This window comes from Pezoporus flaviventris, unplaced genomic scaffold (genome assembly GCF_033815535.1).
Source record: "Pezoporus flaviventris isolate CSIRO_AGI_PZ_B2104156 unplaced genomic scaffold, CSIRO_AGI_Pfla_v1 ptg000061l, whole genome shotgun sequence".
Lineage (NCBI taxonomy): Eukaryota > Metazoa > Chordata > Aves > Psittaciformes > Psittacidae > Pezoporus > Pezoporus flaviventris.
In genome coordinates, this window is record NW_026892609.1 from 10,206 (window position 1) to 34,132 (window position 23,927).

At 62.8% G+C, this 23,927-nt stretch overlaps 4 protein-coding genes across 4 annotated transcripts; 1 reads left to right on the top strand and 3 right to left on the bottom strand.

Moving 5' to 3' along the window:
• Window positions 1-393: 393 nt before the first annotated feature.
• Window positions 394-5,297, bottom strand: LOC133277691 (potassium voltage-gated channel subfamily C member 1-like). The gene is given in 7 exon segments (XM_061469812.1): window positions 394-449; window positions 806-842; window positions 1,241-1,457; window positions 1,843-1,900; window positions 1,903-2,378; window positions 2,381-2,795; window positions 4,706-5,297. Coding segments are annotated over 5 exon segments (1,644 nt in total). The 5' UTR covers window positions 5,219-5,297; the 3' UTR covers window positions 394-449; window positions 806-842; window positions 1,241-1,275.
• A 484-nt stretch (window positions 5,298-5,781) lies between these two features.
• Window positions 5,782-9,483, bottom strand: LOC133277692 (cathepsin D-like). Its single transcript, XM_061469813.1, has 9 exons — window positions 9,407-9,483; window positions 8,072-8,192; window positions 7,805-7,928; window positions 7,557-7,675; window positions 7,261-7,460; window positions 6,658-6,780; window positions 6,387-6,552; window positions 6,175-6,273; window positions 5,782-5,943 (listed from the first exon to the last, which is right to left on the bottom strand). Exons 1-9 carry the CDS (start codon window positions 9,466-9,468, stop codon window positions 5,782-5,784), a joined length of 1,176 nt encoding a protein of 391 aa, XP_061325797.1. The 5' UTR covers window positions 9,469-9,483.
• Window positions 9,484-9,875: 392 nt separating this feature from the next.
• On the bottom strand, window positions 9,876-19,337 carry LOC133277693 (glycogen [starch] synthase, muscle-like). Its single transcript, XM_061469814.1, has 17 exons — window positions 19,194-19,337; window positions 18,486-18,608; window positions 17,246-17,427; window positions 15,702-15,893; window positions 15,051-15,236; window positions 14,250-14,394; window positions 13,579-13,696; window positions 13,173-13,293; window positions 12,785-12,891; window positions 12,492-12,551; window positions 12,281-12,359; window positions 12,059-12,172; window positions 11,666-11,792; window positions 11,478-11,573; window positions 11,019-11,182; window positions 10,859-10,939; window positions 9,876-10,502 (listed from the first exon to the last, which is right to left on the bottom strand). Exons 2-17 carry the CDS (start codon window positions 18,601-18,603, stop codon window positions 9,891-9,893), a joined length of 2,502 nt encoding a protein of 833 aa, XP_061325798.1. The 5' UTR covers window positions 18,604-18,608; window positions 19,194-19,337; the 3' UTR covers window positions 9,876-9,890.
• Window positions 19,338-19,929: 592 nt separating this feature from the next.
• On the top strand, window positions 19,930-23,903 carry RUVBL2 (RuvB like AAA ATPase 2). Its single transcript, XM_061469816.1, has 15 exons — window positions 19,930-20,077; window positions 20,178-20,226; window positions 20,374-20,429; window positions 20,515-20,656; window positions 20,738-20,867; window positions 21,054-21,120; window positions 21,267-21,373; window positions 21,832-21,925; window positions 22,002-22,125; window positions 22,548-22,642; window positions 22,712-22,830; window positions 22,912-23,031; window positions 23,223-23,352; window positions 23,500-23,614; window positions 23,824-23,903. Exons 1-15 carry the CDS (start codon window positions 20,066-20,068, stop codon window positions 23,847-23,849), a joined length of 1,386 nt encoding a protein of 461 aa, XP_061325800.1. The 5' UTR covers window positions 19,930-20,065; the 3' UTR covers window positions 23,850-23,903.
• The last annotated feature ends 24 nt before the right edge of the window (window positions 23,904-23,927 follow it).

A 23,927-nucleotide genomic window follows, 5' to 3' on the forward strand; every position in this document is an offset into this window, starting at 1 on the left:
GATCATGGGGGGCGAGGACACCCCACACCCCCCATGGGTGGGGGTCAGAGGCTCCCATATTGGGGACACACACACACACAAAAGGGGCGGGGGGAAGGACACAAGTGCAGTGCAGCCAATGGGGTGACGCGGGGGGACACACCCCCTCACCCCCATTCACAGTCATTGAGGGGGCCCCCCAACCCCCACCCCAGTTCCAGTCACTTGGGGGCAGGGAACCACCCCCTTGAATTGCCACTGATGAGTTGATCACTGCCCCCCATTGGGGGGGGGGGAGCAGGAGAAGGGGAGGGGGGAGGGAGGAAGGGGGTGTCAGCCCCTCCCCCTTTAAAGGATGGAGGGGATGGGGGAGCGGGGTCGCCGGGGGGGGCCGGTGGGAGCCGAAGGGGGGGCGGCGGGGGCCACACGCACCCCCGTGATGCTGTTGAGGCTCCGCGACTTCTCGTAGCCTTGGGGGAGGAGACAGAAATGGGGGAGGGAGGGTGTCAGTACCCTCCAAACCCCCCTTGGGGACTCCCCCAACCCTCCCCCTCATGGACCCCCCAACCTCCCTCGGAACCCACAACCCCCACCACAACCCCCCTAGAGGGCTCCATAATCTCCCCCAAGTTTGGGATCTACCCATGCAGGGGGCGTGGCCTTGGGATGAAGGGGGCGTGGTCAAGCAGAAGGGGGCGCGGTTAAGCGGCAATGGAAATGGAATGAACGTGGAGGAGGCGTGGCCAAGCAGTGAGGGGGCGGGGGCTAGTGGTAAAAGGGGGCGTGGCCAAGGGAGTCCCCGCCCCCCCCCCCCTTCCCTACTGACCTGCGACCCCCGGCGTGGGCTCAGGCGGTGACGAGCGCTGGGGACAGAAGAGGACGGGGTCACACGGGGTCGGGAGGGGTCACACGGGGTCACGGTGGGGGTCACACGGGGTCAGCGGGGTCACCCCAGGTCAAAGACCTCAGACAGTGATGGGACCTTGCACAAGGTCCTCCCATTCCTCCCCCAGTTTAGGGCATGAGGGGGCACAACCCACATGAGGGTGTTGAGGTGCCCGGGGGGTGGGGGGCTGTGAGGAGCCCAAGAGGGACATAGGGGGGGTGGGATCCCCAAGTGTTATTGGGGTGCCCTTGGTGGGGAGGGGGGAGAAGTTTGGGTGCCCCCGGGGGGGAGCTGATGGGCTGGGGGTGCCTGAGGGGTCTGTGAGGGAGCTCACGGGGGTCCTGGGGTGCCCATGGTGGGGGTCTCAGCACCCACCTTCCCTGCAGAGGCCCCTGGGGGGGGGCGCGTAGTCAGGGCCAAGCAGGAAACAGGCTCTGTCCCGGCCGCAGCGCTCCCGGCCCCCCCCACCGGTGGCTGCCGTTTGGGAGGGTCCGCTGGCCCCGTCCCCCACCTCGGTCCTCGGGGGACAGGGGCTGGTCAATGGGGGGACAATCCTCCTGTGCCAGCGCTGCCGCCCCGTTGGGACGTGCCTCTGGGGGGGACGGGACACAGACACTTGTTATGGGGGGGGTGTGACATCCATACTGGGATGGGAGCACCCCCTCATATGGGGCTGAACCCCCTCCATGTGGGGCTGGACACCCCCCTTTGGACTACAGCACCCCAAAATGCCCCCAAGATACATGTGTACCCCCTGAAACACACCTTAAGTCCCACCCCCATAAAAGACCAGGGAGCCCCAGATAGCATCACCCCCACACATTAAATAAAGAGACCCCCCCCAAAATAGACCAGACCCCCCCACATAGCATCATGCACCCCAAATGGAGTGCCCCCCCAATATAAGACCAGGGACCCCCAAAATAGAGTCAAACAACCCCAAAATACCACCCTCCCCCCCCTCACAGGGTGCTCACCGGCGCGGTTGATGTCCACCACCTCCTCCTGCGCCAAGGGCAGGGGGGGCCCCTGCGGTGGGGCCGGGGGGGGCTTCCGGGGGAGCTGTGGGGGGCTCCGGGGGCTCCGTATCCCGGCGATCCCGGCTGGGGGGGTCTGGGAATGTGTTTGTTCTTCTTCTTGGGCAGCTTCTGCTTGGCCATGGCCAAGGAGTAATACATGCCGAAGTTGTTGACGATGACGGGCACGGGCATGGCGATGGTGAGCACTCCGGCCAGGGCGCAGAGTGCGCCCACCAGCATCCCAGACCACGTCATGGGGTACATGTCCCCGTACCCCAGCGTTGTCATGGTGACCACGGCCCACCAGAACCCGATGGGGATGTTCTTGAAGTAGGTGTGTCTGCTGCCGGTGACGTCGTCCGGGTCGGCGCCGATGCGCTCGGCGTAGTAGATCATGGTGGCAAAGATGAGGACGCCGAGGGCGAGGAAGATGATGAGGAGCAGGAACTCGTTGGTGCTGGCGCGCAGCGTGTGGCCCAGCACGCGCAGCCCACGAAGTGCCGCGTCAGCTTGAAGATGCGCAGGATGCGCACGAAGCGCACGACGCGCAGGAAGCCCAGAACGTCTTTGGCGGCTTTGGAGGAGAGGCCCCGGAGCCCGACCTCGAGGTAAAAGGGTAAAATGGCCACGAAGTCGATGATGTTCAAGCTGCTCTTGACGAAATCCCGTTTATCCGGGCAGAAGCTGACCCGCATGAGGAACTCGAAGGTGAACCACACCACGCACGTGCCCTCCACATACGTCAGGAAGGGCTCGGTCTCCACCTCCAGGGCCACCTGGGTCCATTGGGTGCCGTTGGCCATGGGCACCGTCTCGGTCTTGTTGATGATGCGGTTGAAGGCCTCGTGCGTCTCCAGGCAGAAGGTGGTGATGGAGATGAGGATGAAGAAGAGGGAGGCGAAGGCCACGTACTGCAAAGGGCAGAGGGGGGGAGAAGGGGGTCAGGAGATGGGGGTGGGGGGGGATGTTGGGTTGGGGGTGATGAGCAACTCAAAGGGCTTCAACCTTCATGCACTGAACCCCCAGAACTTGGTGGTAGGACCCCCCGCACCCCAAATCACTGAACCCCAACAGACTAATGGGGGTGCACCATTCAGGCTCCTGCCCCCCCCCCCCCCCCAGTGTATTTGGGGCTGCAGGGACATGGGGGGGCATACACAACATGGGAGGGATCCAGGTCAGATGTGGGGGGGACAAAGAGATGGGGGACCCAGGGGACTTTTGGGGATGTGAGAGGATGTAGGTCAGGATGTGGGGGGATATAGGAAACAGGAGGGTAATCTAGGCCGGGGGGGGGGGTTTGAGGACATGGGGGGGCACAGGGGACGGATCTAGGCCAGGATGGGGTGGTAAGAACATGGGGGGACACAGGGGACACTGGGGGGGGTGTGATTTTGGGACATAGGGGTGGGGAGGGGAGATCTGGGGACATGGGAGGCACAGGGGACATGGAGGAGGATCTAGGCCAGGCTGGTTGGGGGGGGGAGGACATAGGGGGCCCCTGGGGACATGGGGGGGATCTAGGCCAGGCTGGGAGGGGGGCTGGGGACATGGGGGGGGATTTAGGCCACGGGGGGGATGACAGAGGGAGGGGAGGGGATGTAGGACAGGTCGGGGGGGGGAGGGGGCACCGCAGTGCGGTCCCGCTCCCCCCCCTCTGTTCCCCCCCCTTCCCTGGCCCAATGCGGCAGGATCGGGGCCAGCGCCTGCGTGGGGGGGACACACAGAGGGGACATTGAGGGGGAGCCAGGGGACACTGCAGCGGGGATGCAGCGGCTCCTGCCCTGTCCCTGCATAGCCCCCGTGTCCCCTCATCACCCCCAGGGATGGACCCGACCCCCCCCCACCGGTGTCCCCTCAGGGCTCCTGCAGTGTTTGTGTGTCTGTGCCCCCCCCAGAGTCCTGCAGTGTCCCCAAGTACCTCATGGCCCCCCCCAGAGCACCCCCATGGCCTCAGAGCCCGCCTAGACCCCCCCCTTAACCCCCCTCAGCTCCTTCAGTGCCCCCCGCTCTCCTCAAGGAGCCCCCAAACCCCCTCAGAGCCCCCTCAAATCCCCTCTAGAGGCCCCTAAACCCCCTCAGAGACCCCCTTAAGCCCTTCACAGCCTCCCCAACCCCTCACAGCACCCAAGACCCCCCAAACCCTCCGAGAGGCCTCCAGGACCCCCTTTAGAGGCCTTTTACCTCGCCAGAGCCCCCCAAGACCCCCTCCAGGCTCCCTGAACCCCCTCACAGACCACTCGAACCCCCCAGGACCCCCTAAATCCACCCTAAGTCCTCTCAAACGCCTTTGAGCCCCCCTAAACGCTTTCAGACCCCCCTCTATCCCCTCACAGATGACCCAAACCCCCTTAAACTCCGCTCAACTCCCCCACAGACCCTGCAACCTCCCCCCAAACCCCTCAGGTCCCCCTCAAAGGCTCCCCTAAACCCTTTCAGATTCCCCCTAAACCCCCTGAGACCTCCCTAAACCCCTTTAGGGACCTCCTGAATCCCCTCAGATCCCTCTTAAACCCTCTCAGACCCCCCTAAACCCCTTCAAAGGCCCCTAAACCCTTCAGATTCCCCCTAAACCCACTCAGGGACCCCCCAAACCCCCTCAGATCCTTCCTAAACCCGTTCAGACCCCCTCAGGGATGCCCCAAACCCCCTCCAATCCCTCCTAAACCCCTCCAGACCCCCACAACCCCCTTTAGATCCCCCCCCAAACCCCTTTAGATCCCCCCTAAACACCTTTAAACCCCTCTAAACCCCCTCAGGTACCCTCCAAACCCCCTCAGGTACCCTCCAAACCCCCTCAGACCTCTTTAACCCCCCTCACCCTCGCCATCTTCGAGGAGTAGGGATCCTCGAACAAGGCCCAGAGCTTGGGCCTCCACCGCCGCCACCACCCCGCCGGCCTCCCCTCCTCCAGGCACAGCCGCTTGGGCTCGGCCGGCTCCGGGGGCCCGGGCTCCTCGGGGGTCTCGAAGCTGTCGAGCGCCTCCTCGGCGTCGCGGTGCTGCCGGTAGTTCATCCAGCAGCAGGCCTCCACGTCCGTCTCGTCGATGCCCCAGAAGGCCAGCTCCTCCTCGAAGAGCGGCCCGCACACGTCGGCCGGGCAGTGCAGCTTCCCGGTGCGGTAGTAGTTGAGCACGTAGGCGAACACGGCCGGGTGCCGGTCGAAGAAGAACTCCCCCGCCGAGGGGTCGTAGTCGAAGCGGGCGGCGGCGCCGGGCTCGGCCAGGCCGGCGAGGCGGGTGCCGGGCAGGGTCTGCAGGGTGCTGCGGTACGTCTCGTGCCGCACGCCGCCGACGTTGATGACGACCTTGTCGCGCTCCGCTTGCCAGCCCATCGCGATGATCGCGATAGAGAGCGAGGAGGGGAACGGAAGAGACCGGAACCGGGTACCGAGACCACCGAGACCGCAGCCGCCGGGCTGAAAGAGCGGAGCGGCCGCTGCAGCATCCCGCCGCCGCCGGAGCGCCCGCGGAGTGCGCAAGCGCGGAGAGGACACGCCCACCCTGAGGCGAGGCCACTCCCACTGTGAGACATCCATGCCCACGGCGAGGCAGGGCACGCCCACCCTGAGGCGAGGCCACGCCTACCCTGAGGCGAGGACACGCCCACCGCTTGAGACCACGCCCATTGACCATACACAACGCCCTTTCGGGAGACACGCCCACTGAGAGGGAAACCACGCCCACCACCGCGGAGGACGCGCCCACTGTGAGGGGGGAGCGGGTGGGACCACCCCAAGGAGTCCAGGGGCCACTGGAATGGGCCGGGGGGGAGCAGCAGAGTCCAAAGTAGCGCCTTTATTGAAGCAACCCCAAAAGGGGGCCCGGGACCCCCCCGCAGCCGGGGGGGGGCACCCGCAGCTCGCAGGGGTCACCCGGGGACACCCCCCTCTGAGTGTCACTTGGTGGGTGCCAGCCCCACGCGGTCGTGGTCCCGGTCGAACACGGCGTAATGTCGCGTAAGGAACACGTCCCCCAGGATCCAGAGCGGACCGGCGGGAGGGGGCACATCCAGGGCCATGAACCCGCTGACACAGGTGGGGGCCCCCCACTTGGAGACCTGGGAGTGGGAAGTGGAGAAGGGATATGGGGTAGGGGGTATGGGGTATGGGATAGGGGGTATGGGGTATGGGGTAGGGGGTATGGGGTAGGGCGTAGGGGGTAGGGCGTATGGTATAGGGAGTAGGGGGTATGGGATAGGGGGTATGGGACATGGGATATGGGGTATGGGATATGGGGTATAGGGTAGGGGATATACGATGGGGGGGGCATGGGGGACAGGGGTTCCCACCTGCAGCACGTAGTCTTGGGGACCAAGCGTGAACTCGTGCCCCCCCAGCACAAAGGTGATGTTGGGCAGGGACGGGACCTTGTCACAGTCCAGCAGGTACTGGGGGGGGCACAACACAGAGGGCGTGAGGACCCCCCCGAAGGGGACACCCCCATCCGAGGACCCAAGGCTCCATGTGCCCCCCACCATGGGCTCCATGGTACGGTCCCCACCTGCCCCCCCAGGGCGGGGATTGCCCCCAGGGCTCGCTGCAGTATGGCCATGTCCTTGCTGGGGGCGGTGATGAGGGACGTGCCTGTGTCCACGATAGCCTCGCAGCCCCCCCCACAAAGGGGGGGGTCCCGGCACCCCATGGACCCTGGCGTGCCCACAGACACCCTGCGGGGAGGGGACAGAATGGGGAGGTTATGGGGTGAGGGGTTTGGGGGTGCTGTGGGGCAGGTAGAGGGGTTTGGGGGTGTTTGGGGGGGGTGAGGGTCTCACCTCTCCATGTGCACCTGCCAGTAGCTGCGGCGCGACACTGGGATGTAGTGGAGGGGGCCCTCGAACTGCTCCTCGTCGATGCCCCCCAGCAGCAGCTCCCCTCCGTCACCCTCATCTGCCCCACTGCACCCCACAGTCAGGAGGGGGGGGCATTAGGGGGGCTCCGAGGGTAATTACAGTGTAGTTGTGGGGTAGTTACAGTGTAACTGGGGGGTACTTGTGCTGCAGTTTGGGGTAGGCAATGGCCAGTTCGGGGGGGGTAACTGAGGGGTAGTTTTGGTGTAGTTGGAGGCTACTTGGGCTGCAGTTGGTGGGTGGTTGGGGGGTAGTTACAGTGCGGTGAAGGGGTGGTTATGGTGTAGCCAGGGGGTAGTTAGAGTGTATTCAAGGCGTAGCTGTGGTGTAGTCAAGGGGTAGTTACAGTGTATTCAAGGGTTAATTATGGTGTAGTCAAGGGGTAGTTGTGATGTAGTTACAGTGTAGTCAAAGGATAGTTACGGTGTAGTCAGGGGGTAGTTACGGTGTAGTAAAGGGGTGGTTATGGTGCAGTCAGGGGGTACTTGGGCTGTGGTCAGGGGCTGCCTCAGGCTGTAACCACGTTACCTGCGCAGGCGGAAGGAGAAGACGTTGCTGCTGAAGAGCCGGTTGTGCATCATGGTGTCGAACACGGGCCGCGCGGGGCCGGCGGCAGCGCTGGGGTACGCCAGCCCCAGCACCCCGTCGAAGCGCGCGGCTGCGAAGGCCAGGCCCGGCAGTGCCACAGCCTCGGCGAACGTTTGCCCCGGCACCGAGACGTTGGACACCTGTGGGGCAGAGCATCCCCGGGGGCAGTGAATGGGGGAACCTCCCCCACCATTGGCACCCAATGCACCCGGTACGGCCCCTTCGCCGAGCCCCACCGTGAGCGTGTCCTCGCTCAGGAAGCCCCGGAGGCTGCCGCTGCCGTAGCTGATGGCGAAGGCGGTGCCGTTGGGCCGGTGGGTGCAGGACAGCGCGGGTTGGTAATGGGGGTGCAGCCCTAGGGGGAGGCCGGGGGGGGGGGGGGGGCGTCAGGACCCAGCGGAGCCCCGGCCTGGCCACGCCTCCACCGCCAGGCCACGCCCTTTGGCATCAGACCACGCCCCCCCCCTTAAGCCCCGCCCCTCACAGCAGGCCAGGTAGAGCAGGCAGCAGCGGGACGAGGGCACCCAGAGATCGGCGGAGCCGGTGTCGAAGATGACCCGAAAGCGCTGGGGGGGGGTCCCCAAGGACACGGTGCCATAGAACTGAGCCTGTGGGGGGGGGACACGACGTGATTACGTCATCATGTCCCCCCCAATCCCCCCCTTCCCTCCTCCTCAGGACCCCCCATCCCTTGCCCCCCCCCTCCCCATTGGGGTTGGGGTCCCCCCCTCACCCTGCCCCCCCCACTCACATCCATGTAGTTGTGCAGGCGCACGGGGGCCGCGGCCGCCCCTCCCCCGCTGCGGCTTCGGGGGCCCCCCCAGTCCCCCCAGAACTTGGGGGGGACCCAGGGACCCCGCTCCAGGGGGATGCTGGGGGGGGGTGTGGTCAGTGAGGGTGGGGGACAATGGGATGGAGCCAATGAATGGGATGGGGCCAGTGAATGGGATGGGGTCAGTGAATGGGATGGGGTCAATGAATGGAGGGGACATGGGGGACAGGAGTGGGGCATCCACCACAGAGATACCCCAAGGCTTAATGAGGTTAATTAATAAGGCTGATGTGGGGGGGAGAAAGGAGGAACCAGGGGCCTCTTTGGGTGGGGATAATGATCTTAATGAGAGATTAATGAGCTAAAAGGGGGGGGCCTCAGGGGTCTACTGGGTCCTAATGAGCTTAATGAGGGGATGCGGTTAATGAGGGGTGGGCCAAGGGGGCGTGACCTAAGCAGGTTAACGAGGGGATGGGGTCAATGAGTTCAAAGGGGGGACCCAAAAGGGGTGTAGCCAAGGGGTGTTAATGACGTCAATGGGGGTTCCCCAGGCCCCGCCCCCTGGGGAAGGGGTTATAAAGGACCCCAAAGCCCGAGGTCACCCTTTCGGGGGGGGAAGGTCACCCTAAAGGTCAAAGGTCAGGCGTGGGGTCACGCCCCCCCGGGTGGGGCCGGGGCTGAGCGGGTCCGACCGGCTCCTGCCCCCGCCGGGCCCCGCCCAGGACCGCGAGAGCCCTGCCCCTCCCCCCAATGGGAAACCCGGGACCCCCCGCCCATCCCCCCCCCGGACACCCATCCCCCAGCCATGGGAACCCCGTTCTTGCTCATCCCTCCCCCCCCCCGATAACCCCCAACTCCCCCCCCCCCGGGTACCCCAAACCTCAGGTTCCCCCGCAAAGGGTGTCCCCCCCCCTTTTACCCCTTACCCCCCTCCAAAAGACCCCTCCCCACATGGGAACCCCCTGCGCATCCCCCCCTTTGGACTCTTCCATCCTCCCCCCAAAAAAAACTCAACCCCCCCCAAGTTGTCTGGTTCCCCCACCCCCCCAACATTCCCACGTCCCTCACCCCCCGGAACTCCCCCATCACCCCCATTGCGCCCCCCCATGAGACCCCTCCCCCAGCAGGACCCCCCAAAACCCAACTGTTCCCCCCCAAATATCCATGTGTTCCCCCCCGAAACCCCTTTCCCGCCCCCCTTCAGGATCCCCCCAAACTCATGCCTCTCCCCCGCCCATCATTTACTCCCCATCCCTTATTCCTCCCCCCCACACTGACCCCCTCCCCCAATTGAGCCCCCCCCTCGCCCCTCACCGCAGCATCGCGCCGGCCCCAGTCACCAGCAGTAGGAGGCGCCCGAGCGCGGGACCCCCCATGGCCGCGTCTGTGCCCCCCCGCGCCCGGCGCGCGCGGGGAAACCCCCCCAAGGCCCCACCCACCCCGCCCATGGCCACGCCCCCCTTCCACGCCCCCTTCGCACCCCTCCCAGAGCCACGTGGGGGCCGGAGGTGACTCAAAGGGCGGGGGGAGGGAAACCCCAAAACCACCCCCTCCACATCCGGGGGGGGCCCTGAAAGGGGCCCATAATTAGGGGGTGCCACGAAACCGCCCCCCCAAGTCACATCCTTGTGGGGGGAGCCCCAAAACTGCTCCCAAACTGGGGGATACACCAAAATTGGCCACAATGTGGGGGGGCACAAACAGCCCTCACATCGGGGGAGCCCCAAAACAGCCCCTTAAAGTGGGACACCCCTCCCAAAATCGACCCATTATTTTTCCTCCCCAACCAGCCCCACACTTAGGGGGTGGGGACCCCTAAAATCACACACACCTCCCTCCCATGGACCCAGTCATTGGGGTGGGTGTGAAGCACCTTTATTATCCATGTGCCGGGGGGGGACGGACGGATGTGGGGTCCCCCCCGGACCCACACTTGGGGGGTGGAGTGTGTGTATGTGGGGCTGCCCCATATCCCCCCCCCTCTTTGTGATATGGGGCTCCCCATTTTGCTGTGGGGCTGAGCCCAGGCACTGTGAAGGCATTGAGGTGATGGGGGGGGATACAGGGCACCCCAGAAACCCCCCCATATCTGTGGGGCTGAGCCTGAGCGAGTGCTGTGGGGCTGACAGAGGTGGGTACACCCCGAATCCCCCCCCACACCCCATAATGGTATGATCCAAGTGCTGAGCCACACTTGCCATTGGGCTGTTCCTCGTGGGGCAGGGACCCGGGGGTCAGTTCCTGGTGGGGAGCCCGGGGGGCTCGGGGGGCGCCGGATGTTGACTCTGTCCTTGGCAGCTTCTTCCTCCTCGTCGTAGCGCTCATCCTCTTCGTCGCTGTGCCGGGGGCTGGAGAGGCGGGAAAGGGCCGGGGACGGTGGCACCGAGGCCGGGCGTGGGTACCGGAAACCCTGGAATGGGGAGGGGAGAGTGGGAATGGGGCCATGGGGATATGGGATATAGGATATGGGATGTGGGGACATGGGGATACGGGATATGGGATATGGAATGTGGGGACATGGGGATATGGGGACATGGGATATGGGACATGGGGATATGGGGATATGGGATGTGCGGGTATGGGATATAGGGATAGGGACATTGGATCTGGGATACGGGGATATGGGAATATGGGACATGGGGATATGGGGACATAGGACATGGGATATGGGACATGGGATATAGGGATATGGTACATGGGATATAGGGATATGGGACATGGGGATATGGGATATGCAGATACAGGGATATGGGGACACAAACTCACAGCTGCAGCCTCAGGGGGGTCGTAGGTGAAATTCTCAGGAAAGGCTTTGGCCAGTGCCATGCGCCGGGCAAAGGTGTAATACTGGGGAGGGGGGGAGGCAGAAAGTCAGGGGGGTGAGATAGCCCCCCCCCGCACCCCCCCTTCACCCCCCCGCTCTCACCCTGCCCAGGTACTTCCAGTCGAGCAGGTCGGAGAGGCGCTCGGTGCGGTTGCGCTGCACGATGCGCTGCCGCCGGCTCTGCTGGCAGAAGCCGTACAGGAAGGCCGTGAGCTGCGCGCACGACTCCTCCGGGGCCCGGAACCGCCGGTCCACGATGTAGATCCCTATGGGAGCAGAGGGAGATGGGGATGGCGTCCGATGGGAGACAGGGACATGGGGACCAAGGACTGGGGGGGGCAAGGGACCACAGAGCCAGGACCCAAGGGGACAATGACCCAAGGACCAAGGGACCCAGTGAGGCAAGGATGAGGGATATGGGGACCCCCCCATCACCCAGTGTCCCCCAACGGACCAGAGTAAGGATCCAAGGGGACAAGGACCAAGGGACCCAGCAAGGCAAGGACAAAGGATACAGGGACCCCCCCATCACCCAGTGTCCTCCAATGAACCCCCACTGACCGTAGGCCGAGGGGTCTGCGATGTGCTCCTCCATGAAGCACCCGAAGCCCGAGAGGTTGGTGGAGACGCTGGGGATGCCCATGACCGTGCACTCAGCTTGGAGCAGAAAGAGGGAGGGGTCAAAGGGTGGGTCCTCAGGTGCCTTTGGGGGTGTTGGGGCTTGGGGGGTGGGCCACATGGGTTCTTACCTGGGGTGTACCCCCAGGGCTCGTAGTAGGAGGGGAAGACCCCCAAGTGGCAGCCCCGCACGAACTCCTCGTAGTCCACGGGCAGGAGGGGGCTGGTGGAGGACAGGAACTCGGGGTGGAAAATGATCTGGGGGGGGGGAAAGGCAGCACAGGGAGCCCCAGATCACATCTGGGAGCCTCAAATCACATCTGGGAGCCCCAAAATCACATCTGGGAGCCCAAAATACCCTCCATGGACCCCAAAACCCCAATCCATGGACCCCACCCCACCCCATGGAGCCCCAAATCCAAACTGGGAACCCCCTAAGTCCCCCCCAAACCCCCCAAATCTCCCCACCCCCCCACTCCTGTGCCCCCCCTATCATCGCCACCCCCCATGCCCCCCAGCGTCACCTTGACCCTGTCGTTGCTGCTGTTGAAGAGCCCGATGCGCCGGATCGTGGTCAGGATGGGATCGGTGGCATCGTCCAGCATGTTGTGGGTGCACACGGGGGGGAAGGACTGACGCTGAGGGGGAACACACACATCCCATCTCCACATCCCACATCCATAGCCTGTATCCCAGGAACCCACATCCCATAGCCATACCCCTACCCCATCCCACTGGGGCCATACCTGGGTGGCAAAGATGGCACGTTTCATCATGGTGAAGTCCTCCCGGTCCAGCATCTTGTTCATGTCTGGGAGATTCCCACTGGGAAGGATGGGATGGGGGAGCTCAAACTTGGGATGGGGGTGGGAGGATAAAGATGGGATGGGGAGGTTGGGAAATGGGACTGGGGGGATCAATCCCAGTGTCCAAGAGGGGGTTGAGGGGGTTCCTCACACCAGCAGCGACTCGTAGAGCTTCTTCCCAAACTTCTCCTTCACGGCATTGGCCGTGTCCCTGTGGGAAGGGGGGGGGGGAAGGAAATGGAGGGGTCAGATGGGTCCGGGGGGTGGTTTGGGGGTGTTCTGGTAGGTATTTGGGGGGTTGGGGTGTTTTGGGAGGTTTTGGGGGCATTTTTGAGGTGGTTTGGGGGTATTTTGGGGTGGCTCTGGCATTGTTTTGGGGTGTCCAGGGTGTTTTAGGGGTGTTTTGGGGGGGTGGGGCTGTTTTGGGGTGCTTTGGGTTCCCACCAGAGCTGCTTGCGCACGGCCTGGCCCTTGAGTGACTCCACATTGAAGTTGTTGGTGCGGGCGGGCATGATGAAGAAGGCCACCACCGTCACCTCGCTGCCGTTCACCTGCAGCACAGCGGGGTCCTCACTGTCCCCAGGTGCCCCCCCCATCCCTCATTAACCCCCAGTGCCCCTCCATGGCCGTTCCAGGTCCCCCCTTTTTCCTCCCATGTCCCCATCCTATGCCCCCCCCCCCCCATCTCTTCCCCTTGCCCCTTTTGCTCCTGCATCTCTGTCCCCACATTCCCTACCAGGTCCCCACAATCCACATGCTCCATCCCATATCCCTCTCCTACCCCACCCCATCCCATCTCCCTCTCCCATCCCATCCCATCCCATCCTGGCACCCGCAGCAGGTAGTTGAGCCGCGCCAGCGCCTCCAGGAAGATGTCTGCTCCCTTGTTGGAGAACTCGTAGCGCCCCGCGATGAAGAAGAACAGGGTCTTGTCCAGGTCGAAATCCAGGTGCCTGCAGGGACCCCAGCACTTGAAGGGGGGGGCCCAATGGCCCCAAATGCCCCCCAATGGCCCCAAATCCCCTCCAATGGCCCCAAATCCCCACCCAAAACCTCTTGAAACCCCCCCAGGCCCTTTGGTCCCCCCCAACCCCCTTGCCCCCCACAAGCCGCTTTGCCCCCCCAGCCCCTTTGCCCACCCCCCCTTTCTGCCCCAAATCCCTTTCCCCCCCCCCCCCAGCCCCTTTGCCCACCCCCCGGCCCCTTTGACCCCCCCCAGCCTCCCCACTGGCACTGACCCATAGAAGTGGCCCCGCACAAACTCCTGCACCCGCGCCTTGCTCTGTGCATGCAGGTTCTGGAACTCGTGCATGGCCGAGAACTTGCGCACATTCAGTCCATTGGGGGTCACTAGGTCTGGGGGGGCACAAACGGGGGGGGGAGGGACCCCAACTGCTGGGACCCTCCTGGAGCCCTTTTGGGGGTCCCCCTGGGTCCTTCTATGGGGCCCTGGGTGCTTCAAAGGGCTCCCTATGGGAGTGGTTTGGGTGCTCCCTGGGGATGTTGGGGACCTGGAGTGCCCCCATGGCGGTTTTGGGGTCCCTGCTGCCCCTATGGCATCATTGAGGTTCCCCCGTAGCTCCCTATGGAGCTGTGCTGACGTCCAGCTCCACCCAGGGGCGTTCCTGTGTCAACACTGGGGTCCTTTATGTGCTGGCCCCCCCTTCGGGGTGCGTTGGGGTCCCCCATAGGGGCTGTAGGGACCCTCATAGGGGCTATAGGGACCCTCATAGGGGCTATAGGGACCCCTATATGAGCTACAGAGCCCCCCATAGGGGCTGCAGGGACCCCATAGGGGCTTTAGGGACCCCCATAGGAGCTATAGGAACCCCATAGGGGCTATAGGGACCTCCCATAAGGGTTATAGGGACCCCCATAGGAGCTATAGGGACCCCATAGGGGCACGCACCGGGTTTGCGCTTGAGGAGGTGCTCGGCCTCGGCAGCGGTCACGTGGGACACGGTGGTGAGCACGTGGGCGCAGTGCGCGGCTGCGCGCTCCAGGCAGTACCGGTGGTAGATCTGCCGCTCACCTGCCTCCTTGTCCACGTCAAACTGCATGGAGGGGGGGCTGTGACACATAAGTAACCCCCCGGACCCACAAGTGCCCCCCTGGACCCACAGAGTCCTCACAGGCCAAGCTCCCCCCCTCACTACCACCTTGGTCCATCCCTCTTAGAGGTCCCCCAGCTGGGTTTGTCCTTTGTAGGGTCTGTCCCTCACAACGTTCCCCCCAGACCCAATTGCCCCCTCCCTGGGTTCTGGTCACACAAGGTGCCCCCCATGCGTTCCATGCCCCCTGCCCCAGTTCTCACCTCCCTATGGAGGTGTCTCCCCCGCCAGAGTTACCCCATTCTCTTCCCATATCCCCCCCTTCTTCAGCTCCCCTCATTCCAAATCCCTCCCACCATGTTCCTACACCCCCTATCCCATACCCCATAACCCATACCTCATATCACATACCCCATATCCCACATCCCATACCCCATATCCCATAATCCATACCCCATACCCTGTATCCTATACCCCATACTCCCTATCCCATACCCCACACCCATATCCCATACCCCATATCCCACACCCCATATCCCACACCCACACCCCATATTCCATACCACATAGCCCACATCCCATAGCCACATCCCACATCCCATACACCCCATACCCCATACACCCCGTATCCCCCCTCCGCCCCCTCCGCATGGGCTCACGCTGTGCAGGTTGTTGTAGAAGTCCACGCTGCCGGCGCACAGGTACCGGCCCAGCAGCGTCGCGTGCGTGGTGAAGATGGTGGCGACCGGCAGGCGCCGCGCGCGGCTCAGCACCAGCCCCAGCCCCGCCAGCCACTCGTGGAAGTGCCCCACGATGAACGGCCGCTCCTCGCTCTGCGCCGCAAACTGCGGGGGGGACACACACCCCTCGGGGTCAGGGGCAATGGGGGGAACATCCCCGGTGTGGGGCAGTGGCAGTGGGGGCAAGGCAAAGGGCGGCCGGGACACAAAGACAGTGCCCAAAGGGACCCAAAACCCTCTTGGAGACCCCAAACCACCCCAAACCCACCCAAAACCCCTTCTAGAACCCCCCCAAACCCTCTTGGAGACCCCAACCCCCCCCCGAACCCACCCAAAACCCCTTCTAGAATGCCCCAAACCCTCTTGGGGACCCCCAAACCCCCCAAAAACATTCAGAATCCCCCCCAAACCCCTCAGAGCCCCTTAAAACCCTCTTGGGGACACCTTAAAATACCCAAGCAACCCCACTTTGGGCCCCATAAGCCTAATTGGGGACCCCATAAACCTCACTGTGGACCCCATAAACCCCACTGTGGACCCCAAAACCCCCACTGGGGCCCACGGCCCCACCTCTCCTAGGAACCATGCGACGAGGAAGCCGAAGAGGACGGCGTCGTTGGCCTCACGGTCATACCAGGGCACCCCAATGGCGCAGCTCTCCCAGAGCTCCCCCTTCCAGCGCTCCAGGCTCCAGGCGGTGGCTCCCACATCCAGGAGCACCACGGCTGGGCTGCCCTCGATGAGCCAGCGCCCAAAGTGCACCTGCACCCAACAGGGCCCCATGGAGCAGCTCCCACCTAGGGCTGGGCAGCCCAAAGTGGTACCCAGAGCACTCAGCATCACTCAGTGGGGTCCTCTCCATCATCCCGCATCCCTAAAGTGGTACCCAGAGCACTCAGCATCGCTCAGTGGGGTCCCTTTAGCATCCTGCATCCCTAAAGTGGTACCCAGAGCATTCAGCATCACTCAGTTGGGTCTCTTTAGCATCCCACATCCCTAAAGTGGTACCCAGAGCACTCAGCATCGCTCAATGGGGTCCTCTGCATCATCCTGCATCCCTAAAGTGGTACTCAGAGCATTCAGCATCACTCAGTCGGGTCTCTTTAGCATCCCACATCCCTAAAGTGGTACCCAGAGCACTCAGCATCCCTCAATGGGGTCCTGTCCATCATCCCGCATCCCTAAAGTGGTACCCAGAGCACTCACCATCCCTCAATAGGGTCCCTTTAGCATCCCACATGCCTAAAGTGGTACCCAGAGCACTTAGCATCCCTCAATGGTTTAATGTCCCCAAAACAGGTAAAATAGCCCCAAAACTAAGTTAATTAACCCCAAATGGGTAAAATAACTCCCAAATGGGTGTAATACATCCAAAAAAACTGACTAATTTCTTCAAATGGGTAAAATAATGTCAAAAGTGTTAAAATAACACCAAAATGGGTTAGTAAGTCCCAAAATGGGTGAAAGAGATTCAAGAAAGGGATACAACTCCCAAAAGGGGGTGCAACGTCCCCCAAAATGGGTGAAATAAGCCTCAAAATGGGTAAAATACCCCCCAAATGGATAAAATAGGCCCCAAATGGATTAAATAACCCCAAAATGGGTGAAATAAGCCTCAAAATGGGTAAAATACCCCCCAAATGGATAAAATAGCCCCCAAATAGATAAAATAACCCCCAAAATGGGTGAAATAAGCCTTAAAATGGGTAAAATACCCCCCAAATGGATAAAATAGCCCCAAAATAAATTAAATAACCCCAAAATGGGTGAAATAAGGCCCAAAGTGGGCAAAATATCCCCCAAATGGATAAAATAGCTCCACAATAAACTGAATAACCCCAAAATAGGTGAAGTAAGCCCCAAAACGTGACCAATGCCCCCCACTCCGGGCCCCAGCCCCTGGTTTGGGCGGGGTGCAGGGGGAGGGGAAGCCGTGACCTTTCCCAACATTCCCGGTAACGGGAGCTGGGGGTGGAGGGGGCTAAAAATAGCCCCCACGTGCAGGGGGAGGGGAGGGCAGCACCCGGATGGAGGGGGGAGGGTTTTACCACGGGTGCCTGTGGGGGGGACCCCGTGGGTGCTGCTTGACCCCTCCCTCCCCCCCCGGTGCCCACCTTGCAGCCCTGCGCATTCATGGCGGCCAGGGTGCGGCGCAGGGCGGGCTGCGGCGGCTCCAGCAGCTCCACCTGCGTGCGGACGCTGCTCTCCACGTAGGGCCCCACCAGGACGTAGCTCTCACCCCATTCATCCGCCGTCACCCGCGCCTTGGTCTGCAGCACCGTGTAGATGCCTCCCACTGCGACACGGGGGACACGGGGGCCGCCATTAGCCTACGGGGCACTGCGGGGCGCCATGATGCCACGGTGTAACGGGACCGCCATTAGCCTATGGGGCACTGGGGCCGCCATTAGCCTGAAGGGCACTGTGGGGCACCATGATGCCACAGGGTAACGGGGCCGCCATTAGCCTACGGGGCACTGGGGGCCGCCATTAGCCTGGAGGGCACTGCGGGGCGCCATGATGCCACAGTGTAACGGGGCCGTCCATTAGCCTACGGGGCACTGGGAGGGCCATGATGCCACGGTGTAACGGGGCCACCATTAGCCTACGGGGCACTGGGGGGCGCCACGATCCCACAATGCAATGGGGCCAACATTACCCTACAATGGGGCCCGCCATGATCCCAGAATGCAACGGGAGGAGCCCATGAGAGTACAGCGCACTGCGGGCCACCATGACCCCAGAATGCAACCTGGGGGGGCCACTGGCCTACAGTGGGGATCGCCATGACCCCACAATGCAATGCGGAACACCATGCGCCCACATAGACCTGGAAGCCGCCATGATCCCACAATGCACCAGGGTTAGGCTGCATCCCCCAGGTCAGTAGGCCTCAGAGTATCCCATGATGCACCTGGACCAACCCACATTGCCCTGCGGGGGGGGGCACATCCCACAATGCCTCAGGGCATTCCCCATCTATCCCAGAGTCCTCTGGGGGGCTCTGGCCCCTCCCCTCAGTTCAAAGCATGATGGGATAGCCCAGACCCCCTGGTAGGGGTGTCCCATAGGGTCCCATGCGGGGGGGGGGTTAGGGGTCGTGGGGGGTCCTATGGGGGGCTTGGAGGGTCTTGGGGGGGTCCTATAAGCTCTTACGGGTGCTATGGGGTGGTTGGAGGGTCCTGGGGGGGTCCCATAGGGTTCTATGGGTGCTTTGGGGGGTCTTGAGGTGTCCCACGAGTGCTGGGAGGGGGTTTAAGGGCATCAGGGTGGGTTTTGGGGTCCAATGGGGGGTCTGGAGTGGGATGGGGGGTTTCAGAGGGGGCTATGGGGGGGTCTTCCATGGGTGCTCACCCTTGTTGGCCACCTCCCAGGCCACCTCAAAGAGGACGACGTTCTCGGGGGCCCCGGGGCCCCCCCAATCCTCCAGCCCCGGCAGGGAGCTCACCGAGACGCTGCGGGACAACGGCATCGCGGCTGGGGGGGGACCCCAAAAGCAGGGGAGGTCACCCATGGGTGCTCCCGCTGCACATGGAAACACCCCCACTGGCGGTACAGCCCAGCGTGGGGCAGCCCCATGTGTAGATCCCCCCGGGACCCCAATACCAGCCCCCAACACCCCCTATAGATCCCAATAAACCCCCCAACACCCCCTATAGACCCCAATATCCCCCCAACACCCCCTATAGACTCCCCTGGACCCCAATTACCCCCATAGAGCCCCATGGACCCCAATAACCCCCCCAACACCCGCTATAGACCCCCATGGACCCCAATAACCCCCCCAAACTCCCAGTATAGACCCCCCCCCCGACACGCCAATAACCCCCCCTTTGACCCCACAAAGCTCCCCCTCCTTATCCCCCCCCCCAGGCAGCATTTAGACCCCCCTCCCTTCCCATTGGACGCCCCCCAGCACCCATGGGTGCCCCCTAGGTCATAGCCCCCCCCATCAAGGGGTCCCCGGGGTCTCCCCCTCCTGTTTGGGGGCTCCCTGGGGGTGTCCCGTGTTATTGAGGGGGTCCCTGGGGGGTCCCCTCGCTCTCCCCCCCCCACTCTCACCTCCCCGCGCTCCCGCAGCCGATCGCGCACTGACCCCTCCCGCCCCCCGTCGCCCCTCAGGCCCCGCCCCCTCCGCCGAGGCTCCGCCCCCTCCCGGCGCTGATTGGACTAGGCGAGGCAGGGGGGTGCCGACTGGAGGGGGGGTCCGGGGGGGGGAGGGAGGGAGGCTTAAAGGGGCGAGGGGAGGCTTAAAGGGGCAACGAGAGGGGCCCACAATGGGGGGGAGGGAGCGAATTGGCTCCGCCCACTGTGGGGGAGGGGATTGGGGGGCCCACCTGGGGGGAGGGGATGTGGGGGGGCTATGGGGCGGTTATGGGGTAGTTAAGGGGCATCTATGGGTCAGGCTGGGGGTATGGAACTGGTTATATAGCGTGCGATGGGGCTGGCTATGGGGCAGCGCTGGGGTGGGCCATGGGGTAGCTGTGGGATAAGGGGAGGCTGTTGGGCATCTATGGGGTACCTATGGGGCAGGTTATGGGGTTGTGGGGTCCCTCTGAGGCAGGTCTGGGGCCATGGGGCAGCTCTGGGGCTGGCTATGGGGCACGGGCTGCACCATAGGGCAGCTATGGGGGAGTCTATGGGGCTGAGGGGCATCTATTGGGCAGACCAGGGCTATAGGGCAGCTCTGGGGCTGGTTATGAGGCAGCCTATGGGGCTATTCAGTATCTATGGGGCTGTGGACTATCTATGGGGCAGCTCTGTGGGGGGCACAACTCGTTTCTATGGGGCTCTCCCCGCCTTGGAGGACCGCGCACCATCGAGCGGCGCTGCCAGAGCGGCCTCGCCATAAGCCCCGCCCTCCTCCCCCTGCTCGCTTCCGGCCCGGCGCCACTTCCGGCGAGCGCGAGGGCAGCGCGGGGCGAGAAGGCGCCATGGCAACGACGGTGGGAGGGGGGCCGGGGGGGTCAGGGCCTTTTGGGGGGCCCATAAGGGATTAGGGGGGTTTGGGGTCCCCCCCTTTGACCCCCGTTTCCCCCCATCCAGACCCCGAAGGTGCCGGAGGTTCGGGACGTGACGCGGATCGAGCGCATTGGTTGGTCCCATTGCTTCAGATGGGGGGGAGGGGTCCCCTTTTGTGCTCCCTCCTTCGCTTAGGGGGCTCCCCCCTATTTTAGGTTTATTCCTCCCCACTTTGGGGCTTTCCCCCCTCCCATTTCCACCCCAAATTCCCTCTCTTTAGGTGCCCATTCCCACATCCGCGGCCTGGGCCTCGACGATGCCTTGGAGCCGCGGCAGGTACCATTGGGGTGCTACAAAGGGGGGGGGGGGGGTCGGGGTTCAACACCCCCCCGATACCCCGCCGTTATTCCCGTTTTTCCAGGTATCCCAAGGCATGGTTGGACAATTGGCCGCCCGCCGCGCCGCCGGCGTCATCCTGGAGATGATCAAGGAAGGGAAGATCGCGGGCAGAGCCGTGCTCATCGCCGGGCAGCCCGGCACTGGCAAGACCGCCATCGCCATGGGTCTGCCCCATTGATCCGCCCTTTCCCTGCGCCGCCACCGCCACCACAGGCGGCCCCAACACCCCCGATTCCTGCTTTCAGGAATGGCGCAAGCCCTGGGAGCTGACACCCCCTTCACAGCCATCGCCGGCAGTGAGATCTTCTCCCTGGAGATGAGCCGCACCGAGGCCCTCACGCAGGCGTTCCGGCGCTCCATCGGTGTCCGCATCAAGTCAGCACCCCTCAAAACCCAGCTTTGGGGGCCCCACACCCGGTTTCGGGGTCCTCACACCCATTTCTGGGGTACCCACACCCATTTTTGGAGGGTCCCCACACCCGGTTTTGGGGTCCTCACACCCATTTCTGGGGTTCCAACCCCTTCTGGGGGTCCCCATGATTGATTTTGGGGCTGTTGTAGGGAGGAGACTGAGATCATCGAAGGAGAAGTGGTGGAGATCCAGATCGACCGCCCTGCCACCGGCACGGTAAGTGGGGTGAAGCCCCTATTCCCCCCCCCCAAATCTACCTTTATCACCCCAGAATGCTTTCGGGAACACTCAGATCCATCGGGATTCCCCCCAAATCCATCGGGATTCCCCCACATCCATCGGGATCCCCCGTCTGTCACCAGGGCACCAAAGTGGGGAAGCTGACACTGAAGACGACGGAGATGGAGACCATTTATGACCTGGGTACCAAAATGATCGAGTCTTTGACCAAGGAGAAGGTGCAGGCGGGGTGAGTGGGGGGGCACCCCCAAATTGGGGTGCATACCCCAAAATGAGGCAGGAAATGGGGCAGGGGGAGCCCAAAAGAGGATGGGGGGTTAAAAGGGGGTGAAAACTCTTCCAGAATGGTGAAAATGGGGTGGAAAAGGCTCAAATTTGGGTGAAAAAGCCCCAAAATGGTTCAGAAAGCCAGAAAATTGGTTAAAATGACACAAAATAGATTTAAAAGACCCCAAAATAGGTTAAAAGACTTAGAAAATGGCTTAGACTGCCCCAAAGTGGTTGAAAAAGCTTAAAATAAATGGGTAGAAAAGACCTAAAGTAGATTGAAAAATAGGAAAATAGATGGAAATGGAAAGAAAAATGAGCTGAAAAAGGTCCAAATCGGGTCAAATGCTTGAAAATGGGTGGAAACCATCCCAAAATGGGGGGGGCGATCCCCCAGAATGACCCCTTTTGCCCCCATAGGGACGTCATCACCATCGACAAGGCCACAGGGAAGATCTCCAAGCTGGGCCGCTCCTTCACCAGGGCACGGGACTACGACGCTATGGGCGCGCAGGTGGCGCTGTGGGGTGCTGTGGGGCAGGTGTGGGGCTGCTGTGGGGCTGGGGGTGACACTGTGTCCTCCCCCCCAGACGAAGTTCGTGCAGTGCCCTGATGGGGAGCTGCAGAAGAGGAAGGAGGTGGTGCACACAGTGTCCCTGCACGAGATCGACGTCATCAACAGCCGCACCCAGGGCTTCCTCGCCCTCTTCTCGGGTACAGACCCACAAGTGGGACCCACAAGTGGCTGCTGGGGTACCCCAATAGCTCCTGAGCCAGCCCGGGGCTCCCCTGTGCTCTCATTATGTGCCCCCCATAACCCAACCGTTAACTACCCTTAGTTGTCTATAACCCCCCCATACCCCATAACCACCCCCAGGGCCCCCATAACACCCCCTAATAGCCTCCCCTTACCCCCTTTACACCCCGAGATTCCCCCTATAGCCTTTACACCTCTTACACCCCCCCAGTCCCTCTTATCCCCCGTATCTCATCCCATAAGCCCCTCTATCTCCCACTTACCCCATTACCCCCTTTTACCCCCCATAACCCACCTCCACACCCTGTAAACCCCGATAACCAGCCCCAGGACCCCCCCCCCCCACATCCCCCCATAGCTCCCTCTATACCCCCCATAGGTGACACTGGCGAGATCAAGGCTGAGGTGCGGGAGCAAATCAACGCCAAAGTGGCTGAGTGGCGCGAGGAGGGCAAGGCTGAAGTGATCCCAGGGGTGAGCAGTGGGGACACGGGGGGCAATGGGGTTCAGTGGGGCACCCCCTAACCCTGCCCCCCCGTGCAGGTGCTGTTCATTGATGAGGTTCACATGTTGGACATCGAGTGCTTCTCCTTCCTGAACCGGGCGCTGGAGAGTGACATGGCCCCGGTGCTCATCATGGCCACCAACCGCGGCATCACCCGGTACCCTGCACCCCATTGAGCCCCACTGAACCCCACTGAGTCCCATTGAACCCCATTGACCTCATTGAACTCCATTGAAAGGATCAGAGGAACCAACTACCAGAGCCCCCACGGGCTCCCCATCGACCTCCTGGACCGGCTGCTCATCATCTCCACTGCACCCTATAGTGACAAGGAGACCAAACAGATCCTCAAGATAAGGTGGGGAGGCAAAACTACCCCATAGATCGCACTCTGTGCCACATAGGTCCTTCCCTGTGCCCCATAGATCCCTCCCATACCCCACAAACCCCCGCAGACCTACATTACCCCCCTAGAGCTGCCCCAAGGGGATGGGAGAGGCCACTGGGGGTGCCCCCCAACCCCTCTGGGTGCCCCACATCCCCCCCCAGGTGCGAGGAGGAGGACGTGGAGATGACAGACGATGCGTACTCGGTGCTGACGCGCATCGGGCTGGAGACGTCGCTGCGCTACGCGATGCAGCTCATCACCGCCGCCAGCCTGGTGGCCAGGAAGAGGCAGGTGGGGCGCTATGGGGCAGCTGTGGGGCAGAGTGGGGTTTCCGTGGGGCTGGTTTTAGGGGCTGATTGAGGTATTTTGGGTGGTTTGGTTCAGTTCTGGAGGTATTTTGGGTGTTTTTGTGGCTCTCCCACGCCCATGTCCCCACAGGGAGGGGAGGTGCAGGTCGAGGACATCAAACGTGTTTATTCCCTCTTCCTGGACGAATCCCGTTCCACCCAGTACATGCGGGAATACCAGGAGGCCTTCCTGTTCAACGAGCTGCGTGAGCCAGGGGGAAGATGTGGGGCTGGGGGGGAAAGGGGGGATATGGGGCAATAATGGGGCATATGGGGGATGTGTGGAGTGGGGGAGGATGTGGGGGGAGAGGGCCTCCATGGGGGCAGATGGGGGTCAGGACGTGGGGAGTGGGGTGGTGCAATGGGGGCAGGGCCGTTGGGGGGTGACCCCCTGACCCCCCTCCCCCTCTTGCAGAGAGCGAAACCATGGAAACACCGTGACACCCCCCCCGCGCCCCTCCCCCCCCGTTTGTACAAATGAAACTTTCGTTTGGAGGCGGTTGCTTTGATCTTTATTGG

What these genes read in the sequence shown, in the direction of transcription:
- RUVBL2 (XM_061469816.1), top strand. An exon ending in CAAGACCGCCATCGCCATGG is followed by an intron (nt 20,657 to 20,737) that starts GTCTGCCCCATT and finishes TCCTGCTTTCAG; the next exon opens with GAATGGCGCAAGCCCTGGGA. An exon ending in ACCAACCGCGGCATCACCCG is followed by an intron (nt 22,831 to 22,911) that starts GTACCCTGCACC and finishes CTCCATTGAAAG; the next exon opens with GATCAGAGGAACCAACTACC.
- LOC133277692 (XM_061469813.1), bottom strand. Translation starts at nt 9,468, where the DNA reads ATGGGGGGTCCCGCGCTCGGGCGCCTCCTACTGCTGGTGACTGGGGCC. An exon ending in GGGGCCGGCGCGATGCTGCG is followed by an intron (nt 8,193 to 9,406) that starts GTGAGGGGCGAG and finishes ACCCCCCCCCAG; the next exon opens with CATCCCCCTGGAGCGGGGTC. An exon ending in CCTGCTCTACCTGGCCTGCT is followed by an intron (nt 7,676 to 7,804) that starts GTGAGGGGCGGG and finishes GCCTCCCCCTAG; the next exon opens with GGCTGCACCCCCATTACCAA.
- LOC133277693 (XM_061469814.1), bottom strand. Translation starts at nt 18,603, where the DNA reads ATGCCGTTGTCCCGCAGCGTCTCGGTGAGCTCCCTGCCGGGGCTGGAG. An exon ending in TCTACAACAACCTGCACAGC is followed by an intron (nt 14,395 to 15,050) that starts GTGAGCCCATGC and finishes CCCTCCATGCAG; the next exon opens with TTTGACGTGGACAAGGAGGC. An exon ending in GCAGCAACGACAGGGTCAAG is followed by an intron (nt 11,793 to 12,058) that starts GTGACGCTGGGG and finishes CCCCCCCCCCAG; the next exon opens with ATCATTTTCCACCCCGAGTT.